Consider the following 12,453-nt stretch of genomic DNA (forward strand, 5'->3'; position numbering starts at 1 on the left):
AAACGGGCTTCCATTAATGAGGTTTGGTGTTTGGATTGGCATTAGAAGCGACGTTCACGTGGAGCTGAAACGTTATTGTTGCATGCTTTTCAAGCTCTCTTTAGCCGTCTTTGTCAATCTTTGGGTCTGAAAGATGACGTTTTCTGAACTTCACCTTTTGAAGTCTATTCTTTGATGTCCTTATGTTGTTGCAAATTCTAGTAAGTTGAATCATGGATTTGGTTTTGTTTTTAGAGTAGTGGTCAATGGTATGTCTGGAACCGTTGCTGTTAGAACTATGAGTGTGTATTTTGATGTTGGAGTGAACGGTTCTGATGGCGAGACTCTACGTTTGTCGAAAAATATGGGAAGTTAAAGTTAGGGTCTGACATGTTAGGCCGATGTAGGAGTTTTTTCCTTTGCTCATTGAGCAGCTAATTTGTATTCCGCACGCAAGTAATTCCAACTCCTGATGATGCTCGTCGAGCTGAGGAAGGGAGTGAAGGTGTGTCTTCAAATAATCGAGCTGGAGTTTGTCTTTTGAAGCTCATGGAGCTTCACCGGAGTATATGCAGGCTGAAGTTAAGGTGGAGAGATTATTGGGTCTCTTGATCCTCCTCCTTATATTTAGATTTGGAAGTTGATTTCTCCTCCACGTGTTAAGTTCTTCATTTGGGTGGATTTGCACAATACGGTGAGCTCTCTTGATAATTCTGTGTGCTCCATTTGTGATGTGATGGAAACTCAATCTCATGTATCCATTCACTACAGATTCCCTAGGAGCATTTGGTGGAGTGTGCTTAAGAAGTTGGATATGGCTTGCGTAGCACTTTGCTCTTTTGTTGATTTCATTGTTCAATGGAAGGAGATTATTTCGAGAGGTCCATATTTAAAATTCTGACAGATTCTTTGGTTTTTTATTGTGTGGGAGTTATAATAGTGTTGAAACAACAGAGTTTTCTAAAACAAAAATCCTAAGAAGGAGAAAGTAATTTACTGTTTCCAAAGGCGGCTTTTCTTTTCAAGTGTTGTAATAAAAGTTTTTCATATTTGGGTTTAGATTTTAAAAAATAAAAATTTATTCTTCTAGATTATGACTCTGTCTTAGCTAACTGCCAAAGTCGTAACTTGTAGTGTGCCAAAAAGGGAACAGTCTCACTTTAGCCCATGAGGTCAGACCAAAAAATAAATAAGTCACTGAGGTCGAAGTTGGCTCAGTTATCACCCTGAGGTTGTCCAAAGTGGTTCATATGGACCAAACTGAGCTACCGTGCTAAAAATATGTCATTTTTTATGCGAAAATTTTAAGCTGCTAGTTTTTGCTATTTTTTTTATGGCTTGATAGACATGTTCATTCAAACAAAAAATTAGGGGTACAAACGTTTGTGTTTGTGTTTGTGTCGGTTGTGCATTGATAGAGGGCATTCTTTATTACAAAGAGAAATTTCCTCTTCCCTGTATCTTTTGATCCATACGTATATCAAATCAATTGTTTATGTTATAGATAGAGACATCTTAATATTTAATATTAATGTATGGTTTCCACATTTAATTTATACTTTACTCCATCATTAAAATAATTATAAGGTTCTGGTAATATAATTTCAGATCTACCAAAGTATGTTGTCTGGTAATGTGAAGCATCAAAGATCTACCTAGCTTTTCAATTTTTGAAATCCTTAATTATAGGAGTATGGGCACCCAACTTTATATTTTAAATTGTGAAAATCACAAACAAAATCTAAAAAATAAAAAAAATTATAAAAATATACACTTTTCAAAAAAAAAAAAACATTTAAACCTAAATATTTTAAAAAAATACAAAATAGATTTTTACTTTTTACACTGTATGAAAGATGTATCATAAATGTATTGCTAATGTATTAAATCTGTATTAAACATGTATCAAAAATGTATTTTTTATATAAAAAAAGTATGTAATATATAAAGTTTTTTTTATTTTAGGTAAGATTGATTTTTTTTATTAAATACACATTTCTATAAATGAATTAATTCCATATAAAATCATCACCCTTACACGTTTTTTTATTTTAATCACGTCCTTTTAAAAATTGTCAAATATAATCACCACCTTTCATTTTTTTGCAAATCTATCACCGATGAAAAAAGTCGGTGTCTTTCTCCTCCCTAATTAATTTCTTAATCCGACTAATGTCTAATTAATACAAAAAATACCTTCCTCTTACTCTTTTCTTGTTGATTCCGATTGTCGAGTCAATAAAGATACACCGAATTTTCACATTCGTGATAGATTTGCAAAAAAAACTGAAAATGGTGATTTTATTTGACACTTTTTAAAGGACATGATTAAAATAAAAAAAACGTGTAAATATGGTGAATCTGGTGATTTCGTATGAAATTAATCCTCTATAAATTAAGTGATTTTTTAAGATACTTTTACAGTTATTCCTTCTAAATTTTTGTTTTTATACTTCAACTAACGTCCATAGAAAATGAAAGTTTAAATTAAATAGAATATATTCATAAAAGTATCAGGGTTAATGTCAAAAAAAATTACGAACTTTATATGTTTTCTCATTTTAATTACGCACTTTGTATTTTTTCATTTTCATGCACGAATTACCATTTTTTTCTCAAATTAATACATGGCGCTAAGGTGGCACTCATTTATTGGTGTAAAATGACCTCCACCTCAACAAATTACACCAATGGAGCCCTGACATTTCAGCACCGTGTATGAATTTGAGAAAAAAATGGTAGTTCATGCATGAAAATGAGAAAATTTAAACTGCATGATTAAAATAAGAAAACGTGTAAAGTTCGTGAATTGTTTTGACATTAACCCAAGGTATTATTCCAAATGTGATTTATTTTACATTATAGAACTAAATATTCTCTTAAATAATGTATGAATTTGAATTTAATGAATTAAAAAATCATATGCATTAAGAGTTATAATTTTTTTTAGGTTCATTAGACTCTTAACTTCAAATTAATTAAAAGATAAATTGAAACAATATGAAATAATATAAAAATATATTTAAATTGTTTTCACTCTAAGTTTAATGACTAGCTATAATTAAAATTAAAAATTAAAAAAAAATTAAAATAAACGGTTTTAAAAACTGAGCTATAAAAAAGTTGTCATTTTGAATTGTTTTTCAGTGTGAAGCCATTAAATTTTGACATATATATTACTGTGTGACAAATTTATTGAGTGGGGCCATTAAATTTTTCAGGCGTAGTATTTTTAAGTTCACCTAAAAATAGATAGGTACCATTTCGAATTTAAACATGCCTAACATGTGTAATGGCTAAAATAGTAGAAATTTTCAAGTGGCCCAGTGGAGAAAAATAAGAAAAACTTGCCTGCCGCTCCAATTCCATAGCCATGCAAGCATCTTCTAGTTTTATTTTTTTTTTAAAAATCAAATGGTAATATAATTAGTATTTATCTAAACAGTTTTAAAGAATTGATTTTTTATATAAAATAAAAAAATTAGAATCATAATTTTATATACGTTCTCATATTTATGTAAGATTCACTTCAGTTGTAAGTTTTCCTTTTTTTTGTTAATAAAATTGTTATTGGCCTAATTATTTTATTTTTTTTTATTTTTTTGACTGTGGTAGAATCTAATTACATTAGTAGTTATTCTATTTTTAATTCGGCCTTAAATACTGGCCCTACTAAAACTCGAAACTAAAATTTCAGAAATGCACTGTAGCGCGTTAACCACTTGAACTAGGCCTAATTGTTTTATTTGTATACCATGTATATACAAGTTTTTTTTAATAACAGCTGAACTAAATAATGAATAATCATATTATTTGTGTCTATAATCACTCCCAAGTATGTGGTGATTCAATTTGAGAAAACCATGATGTGACATGATGTTATTGGTCATTTTTTTTATAATTTGGGAGGGGGAAGTGTTTGTGGGAGAAATCAACGACCTAGCAATTTGCTATTTAACGCTTATACCATTGAGCTATAAGTTAATTTATTTTTTTAATTGGATAGTTAAAGAGAAAAAAATCACGTGAAGAATCACATAATATTTTGTCTAAAATCTCTCTCCCACATCTTGTACTTTGATTTAGAGTGAGTGATAATATGACGTGATATTATTGTTGTGTGTGAAAAAAAAGCATGTTGTTGTTTTTGTTATTGAAAAGTGTTTTATTGATACATGTCTCTTATCTAATTAAAGCGTATAATGTAAAAAACATAAAGATTTACCGCAACTTTGATAGCAATATAATGATTGAGCTCTATTTATTTTTGTAGATTATAGATAATTTAGAAATATTTTTGTACTTTTTCCATATTAAAATGAATAGGCTATTTTTAAGTAAAATGCAACCAAAATATTATGTAATTGATAAATTAAAAATATAATATTGAAAACTTTTCTAAAACTTCTAATATTTTATAATAATTTTTTATTAATTAATTTTAATTTTATTTATTTATCAATTTATATTATGTTTTGTTAATAATGTTTTTACTAAATTTATTTTGTTTTATTTGGACTTGAAATGGCCCATCATAGTTATTGGTCCGGACAAGTTTGGAATGAGACTATACAGTCACTTAAACAGCAAAAGGCCAGCCCCATGGAGGTGGTGAAGGGAGGGCCTCAATTGATAGGGGAAAAAATCTGCATTTCAAGTCAGTTGTTTGAGATTTGGATTATTTATAGATCTGATGCAGAACTTGTTTCATAAACAGTCTACCGGTGATTAGATCTTTTTATAGGCCGGACATGAACTGGGCCCGTTGAAATTTTAACTTTTTTGTACAAATTCAAGTCTGGTCTGAGTCTGGTTCAGACTCTATATTCGGATAAATTACATAAGTGTACAAAAAAAAGGTTGACTTTTCATGCGGTACAATCAGTATAAAAGTAGTTAACATGCAGTATAATTTTTCAACAAAAAGCTACATTAATTACGTACTATAACGTTAGCAGACCTGACGCGCGCATAGCTAATGCACATGCTCCATTGACCCGCGGGTAATGCACCTATCAGCCAACCTACTTTTTTTTTATTGAATCAAATACTTTATTTACTTACTTACTTATATAATATTTAAATTTTACCTCACATTTAAAACAAATGGTTTATCTAATTTTTTTTTCTATCTTACCTATTTATTAGTTATTAAAATTGAAATTTCAAAATACTAATATTTTAATAAATTTCGAAATACTAATATTTACTTATTTAATATTAACTTAAATTTTAAAAATATAAAAATTAAATTTTAAAAATATACAAAATTTAAATTTTAAAAATATACAAAATTTAAATTTTAAAAATATAAAAAATTTAAATTTTAAAAATATAAAAATACAAAAATACAAAAATAATATTTTCCCGTCTCACAAAAAAAGAAAAAATAGACACTTTTTTTGTCATCTAAAAACAATAGCCATATTTATTGTTAATTAAAGATAGAATTATCAAAGTAGTCTCATGGTTTATTATGTATAAATTATGTATCTTTAAGTATATTTTATATATATATATATATATATATATATATATAAATGATATATTAAAGATTTATCTATTTAATACATTTTAAAAATATATTTATTATGTATAGGTTATGTATTAGATATGTATTAGAAATATTTTAAATATATGTCGGAAGTGTATTAAATATATATAATAAATATATATGTAATGCATGTATTAAATTTTTTGATAGGTTTTGAGATGTATAAAAATATTGGTAATAAAACTTAAAAAAAGACATAAAAAGCAAGGAAAAGGTTTCAAACAACGCATATGTATCTAATATGTATTGAATAGTTTCGAAGGTGTATCAAATATATATAGGAGATGCATCATATATATTTTTCAAATACCTTTTGTATGTATCAAATATACATCGGTTTATTAAATTAAATTGATAAAAAAAAACAATTTAAAAATTTAATTAATAATTAAACTTCAATTAACTATATCTAAAAAATATATCGGAGGTGTATCAAATATGTATAATAAATATATATATGTAATGCATGTATTAAAATTTTCGATAGGTATTTGAGACGTATAAAAATATTAGTAATAGAACTTTAAAAAAGACATAAAATGTAAGGAAAAGGTTTCGAAAAATGAATACGTATCTATATGTATCAATTATGTATTGGATATGTATTAGAGTGTATCAAATATATATCGGAGATGCATCAAATATATATTTTCAAATACCTTTTGTATGTATCAAATATACACTGGTTGATTCTATTAAATTGATAAAAAAAAAATTAATAACTATTTTAAATTTGATTAATTCAATTTACTACATCTAATTGACTTCTTCAAGATTTAAAAAACAATTAGTATATTTTAATTAATTCAATTATTTATATTTTTTAAATTTAAATTTAAATTAATATATTTTAAAATTTATTTAGAACATATTAATTTTTGGCATAATTTAAATAAATAAATATATAAATAATTATTTTTGAGAGGAAATATATAAATAACGTTTTTGATATATTTAATAAAATAAAAAGAATGCATTTAATGTGCTTTAAATTGTTCAAATTGAACAATTCAAAAGACCTGACACTTTTGAATTGTTCAGATTGAACAATTAAAACTAGCTGACCCGCGCATCACGCGCGGGTCAGTGTGCTAGTGCACTAAACAAGGCGTCAGTGGGCGTCAGGCCTGACGCGCGTTGACTTCAGCGCATAATAATTGTAATATTTTGTCGTTTTTTTGGTAAACATGTAATTTGGAGTTAAAAAAAGTCTACTTCTGTAATTATTCTTTTATATTTTCTATCGCAAACCGGCCCTAATGATATTTTTGTGAGCTCGGACTGGAGTTGGGCGGACTAATATGAAAATTTTATAAAAATTAAAGTCCTTCACATAAAATAGCGGGCTTTTCGGACTTAGACCGAATATGCGACAAAAAGTTATTGTCCAAACCCATCTCTAAAGAACGGACTTGACTGGGTGGATACCCAAGCTCATAACAGGTCTATCAGTGACCGCCTCGTCTACACACTCTATCAATCGGAATGAAATAAAATACCAATTGAAAAGCTATAACCTACAAATTACAGAATTCAAATCAAATTGGCTTGGTAACCTAAAGCTAATGGCAAGCCAGGTGTACTTTCAAATTGGTATTAATTTTCATCAGAAATGTAATACGGAAATTTCCAAGCCATTGCTACTGCAGAGTTGAAAAATTGAAACAAATGGTCAAGCAAGCCACATTAATGTCTTTCAACTTGCCACTGACTTGTCCATACACATTACAAAACCTACAATATTGATTGGCAAGTAAATCGGTTCAAAAACAAAATTAACATATAATTAAATCCAATCAAATCAATAAATTCAATTTTGGCTTAGTTTGATGTAACAAACATTTTAATTTTAAAATTCGGCTAAATAAAGCGAACCGAAATATCAAACAAAACCAAAAATTAACCAATTAGTTTTTTTCAGTTCGGTTTAAACTAAAAATTTAAATATATATAAATCTCGTTCAGTTTGATTTCGAAAAATAATTAAATTTTAGTTCGATTCGATTTGGACCAGATGAACACTACTAAACGGGTAATTCAATTCACTCTCTTTCCTTACGATTTCCATATTAGGGCGGAACTATTCTTAAATTGGGGTAGACTTTAGTTCCGGCGGAAATCCTTTTTTTTTTTTAATAGAAGTAAATTTATAGTGAATTCAGAGATAGATGGAGGTTAAATCCGAATTGGCCAAAAATCGGAGGTAATTAGAAATCTAGACCGGACTGAAAAAAAACCACGGATCCGTATTATAAAATGCAAACACAAGAAGAGTAACAACATCTGTAGAACCAAAGACAATCTTCTCAATGAAGAGCTTCTTATTGGGTTTTACAATACTTTCACTACAAATTAACGTTCTCTACGGTTGCTTTGAAGAAGAGAGGTCAGCTCTCTTAGATTTCAAAGCATCCGTACAAGCCATAGAAGGTGATACTGCAGGTTTGCTTCTGCGTTCATGGAGTAATGAGACTAGTAGTGGTGACTGCTGCAAATGGGAGAGAGTCACGTGTAACTCCACCACAGGTCACGTGATCATGCTTTTTCTCAATGAAACAAGGCCTAATTATGATGATATGAGTGGTTGGTCCCTTAATATTTCTATCTTCCACCATTTTATGGAGCTGAGAAGCCTTGATTTGTCCTTAAATGCAATAGCTGAATTCATTGGCAATGAAGGTATGGATGATTTTCTTCTTTGGTTTTACAAAAGTCCTGACCTTTCAATTTTTTCGATTTTGGTCAAAAACTGATTATTTGGTTTCACAAAAGTTTCGACCTTTCAATTTTGTTAATTTTGGTCAAAACTTGATTATCTGGTTTCACAAAAGTACTGACCTTTCAATATATGTGCATGTCACGTAGACGCTACATAGGCAAATTGAAATTAAATTGAAAGTTGGCCACAATTGAAACTAAATAATCTGTTTTTGGCCAAAATCAACAAAATTGAAAGATCATGACTTTTGTGAAACATTTATAAAAGGTTTGGCCTTTTTGCGACATTTGGCCTTTTTTAAAATATAGTCGAATAATATTTAATTTGAATATTTTTTAAAAAACAACTGAATATTACATCGTTTGACTTTAACTTTTTTAAATAACAAGGATAAAATTCCGGCTCTCCCAAGTCGGAATCCTGGTTCTGCGCTGGTATTAGGTTATGTTGTCCGGAATTATAATGCACTTTGTTTCTAAATTTAATGAATGTAGTAGCAGTAAAGAAGAATACACATTTGCTTTTTACGTTTTGACATTCTCATAAATTTTCAGATTCCAAGAGTTATAAACTGAACAAGCTAGAGAATCTGGACTTGAGCTGGAATTATCTTGACAATCAAGTGCTAAAGGTTTTAGGTCAATTCAAAGCCCTCAAATCCTTATACCTGCAAAATAATGTTATCAGCGGTTCACTATCCGACCAAGGTATGTGCATCTATTGTAATGGAACTTGCAGGTTCTGTTGCTTGGTTTCAGACAACATAGAGTTTTAAGTTTTAACATAATTGAGAGTTGAAACTGTTAATTATGAAATGCAGATTAGTCTCTTTAATTTTCAATTCATTAATGGTTGGAAATTCACCTTTGGAACAGGTCTTTCTGCACTTAGTAACCTGAAGATCCTTAATCTGCATTTCAATGAGCTCAATGGAACTCTGCCAATTCAATGTAAACGAAAATCTCGGATTCCGTCTTTCATTACTACATTTCGTAGATCTGTTTAGCATGGATAATTATTTATTGGCCTTTGTTTTTGTATAGTTTTGGCCAATTTCAAAAGCTTGGAGATTTTAGATTTGAGCTGGAATGAATTCACTGGCAGCATTCCGTCAAACATAGGGCGTCTTCTACCGTCTCTCAAGGTGTTAACTCTATCGCGGAATTTTCTCAATGGCAATTTACCAACTCCAGGTAAATTCATATTCCATGATAATTTTCTGGCAGTTTCTTGATTATTTTTCTCAACAACATTGTAAATTCGCTCCCGTGAGATTCGAAATTGAGAGCTTGCAACCCTGGAAATGACTCGTCTTTTTCAGGTTTATGTCAACTGCAGAAACTTAAAGAGCTTGATCTTAGTCTGAATTCATTTCGGGGTGCTATTCCTCCATGCTTAGGAAAGCTAACTCAGTTAAATGCATTGAACTTGTCTCGCAATCACTTGACAGGCTCCGTCCTGAAAACTTTATCGAATTTGAGTCGAGTAGAAAGCCTGGACCTTTCTTACAACAGCTTGAGCGGAGAAATCCCTCAGGAACTGACTGTTCTGCATTTTCTGAAGTTCTTCAGCGTCGCGTACAACAAATTATCGGGTAGAATTCCGGATATCAAGCGACGGTTTGGAAAATTTGATAAGAGCAGCTATGAAGGAAATTCATTGCTATGTGGAGTGCCATTAAATAAGAGCTGCAAACGTTTCTCTTAGCTACCAGGATCCAATGAAAGAAGGACTTCAAATCTTCAAAATGTTATTAGGTTTTTGTTAAATTTTGGAACTATTCCAAATGAAATTCTCCGTTTGTAATGCAAGATTTCAAATTATAGAACTAAAATGCACACTGTATATTTATGCTTGTAATTAATTCTAAAATTTCAATTCTTTTTTAACTTTATTTTCAAATTAACCTTAAATTTTAACCCATTTTTTTTAACCTTTTTTATGTGGCAGTGTTTTATTCGTCCAATTCCTCTCAAAAAATGTACTATATCTCAATTTTCCTCTTTAAATCTATCCACTCTTTTATTGCCATATCAGGTGGTACCAGTGTTTTAAAAGCCGGTCCGGACCGGCCGGTCGGTCCGGTTGAACCGCGAACCGGCTAGTGGCCCGGTCTGAAAAGGTAAAAAACCGGATTTTTTGGTTGGACCGGATTGGACCGGACTGAACCGGATTGGACCGGTATGAACCAGTAAAAAACCGGGTGTTGAACCGGATTGAACCGCTAAAAAACCGATGAACCAAATTTTTTTTCAATTTTTTTCAAATTTATTAAACCGGTTGAACCGTCATTGAACCGGTTAAACCGTCTGAACCGGAAACCGATGGCCTCACCGGTTCGGTTTTTAAAACACTGGGTGGTAAAACAAGGAGGGATAAAATGGTGGGTTATATAGCACCACTCCTAACCTAACCTTATTAGCATTTTATTAAAGAATATTTACGAATATATATAAATAAGTGCATTTTTAATATCAAAAATTTCATTTATGATGTTTTTTTATTTGTTTGTTGGTGTTTTTATGGTGGATTTATGATGTATTTTATGATGTATTCATGGTGTATTTATAATAAATTTATGATGGATAAATACTGATTAAAAAAATATTTTTATAAATATTTGATGAAACTGGATACCGAATATACTCATTTTTTTAATTATTCATTTAGTCAAATGAATTTGTCTATTTATAATTTTAAGATAACTTTAGCTATTAGTCTTTAAATTTATTCTTTTCTAATAATGATTTAATTTATAAAACATTTATTAACTATAGAGTTATTTTAGTATTTACATTTATAATTTAAGGCAAAATGCTAACTTTTTTCATATGTATAATTTTGACTAAATGGATAATTAAAAAAATGAACGGATTAATTTTCAATTTATGACCTAAATTTTTATAATGAATTTTAAAAAATAGGATAGTTTAAGGATAATTTTTTTAAAATATTTAAATGATAGTAAAAGAAAAAAATTAACAAGAAAAGATCTTCATCGGATATTACAGGCAGTATTTAATGCAAATTGACTAGACCGTTAAGTTACATGTTAGCCATATCCAATTATTGAATTACTACACTTAATTGCTTCCATGAAGTTGTTAAGACTTGGATTTTCTATGTTTTGCATATGTATTTGGATAACATCACATATTTTTAACTTTAAACACATTAATCAAGACATGTTGGTATGGATCCTCATGGAGATCCTGTGGATTAGATCAGTAAAACAGGTAGATAGTTAATCGGATGATGATTGTTTGATTAATTTTTTAATGTTAAAGACAGTTTAGAGTTTAAGCAACATTTTTGCATATTAAATGTAATTATTTAGATATACCTCAAGTTCTTTATGTAGTAGTAGTAGTTGAGAGAATACCAGTTGAATTTAAATAGAAAAATGACTTTTATTTAATAATTTTGTGTTTGAATAAAAAAGTGATTTCTCATTCAAAGAAATTTCGTATATTTGGTCTTATATATATTATTCTTCCCGCACAAATAGTTCTCTGTCGATGCGCTTTGGCATAGATTCCGTCTGTTAACCGAGTCCTCTGTGAGTCGGTCTTTCTGAAAATTCAGGCGAATTCCTCTTTAATCTTCAAACTTGGCGAGTCTCATGGACTCGAGCATGAATTTCATTTAGCTTTTTTCCGGGGCGAGTCCTAGGATTCTCCCAAGAAGGTAGATCATGTACGACTCGGTTACATTACACTTATGCTGGAATTCAATTTCCATCAGATTCCAACGTTAAAAAAAGGTTGAATTTTCTTCATCAGTTCAATTTGTAGCATTAATCAAAATGTTTTAATTTAAATGTTATAAATAAAAGGATTAATCATAAAAATTCACCAACATTACACGTTTTTTCATTTTAATCATGCCGTTAAAAATCGTCATTTTCATACACGAACTAACAGTTTTTCTCAAATTCATACACTGTTCAAAATTCCGATTAAAATTATGGAGTTGTGAATCAGATAATGATTAACAAGTAACTTAACTCTATTTGTTGATATACGATACGAAAACAATCTTGCTAAACTGTAAAATTCTAAACTACCAAATACATCGAGACAGACAACATACAAACCAAACACCCGGTTATTTTTACTTTTTTTAAAGGAATAGTTGAACTAAACAGAATTAACAGATTTTTTTTTATAAAAATAAACCAAAACTAAAACTAAAAACTAAA

At 29.5% G+C, this 12,453-nt stretch overlaps 1 protein-coding gene across 1 annotated transcript; it reads left to right on the forward strand.

Annotated features, from left to right (window-relative positions):
* The first annotated feature begins 7,782 nt into the window (after positions 1-7,782).
* LOC126683233 (receptor like protein 21-like) lies at positions 7,783-10,141 on the forward strand. The gene is made up of 5 exons (XM_050379081.2): positions 7,783-8,212; positions 8,807-8,959; positions 9,128-9,202; positions 9,296-9,445; positions 9,574-10,141. The coding sequence occupies exons 1-5, from the start codon at positions 7,843-7,845 to the stop codon at positions 9,957-9,959; spliced, it is 1,134 nt and encodes a 377-aa protein (XP_050235038.1). The 5' UTR covers positions 7,783-7,842; the 3' UTR covers positions 9,960-10,141.
* Positions 10,142-12,453: the final 2,312 nt, after the last annotated feature.

The sequence above is a fragment of the Mercurialis annua genome, linkage group LG5 (genome assembly GCF_937616625.2).
Source record: "Mercurialis annua linkage group LG5, ddMerAnnu1.2, whole genome shotgun sequence".
NCBI classification, from domain to species: domain Eukaryota; kingdom Viridiplantae; phylum Streptophyta; class Magnoliopsida; order Malpighiales; family Euphorbiaceae; genus Mercurialis; species Mercurialis annua.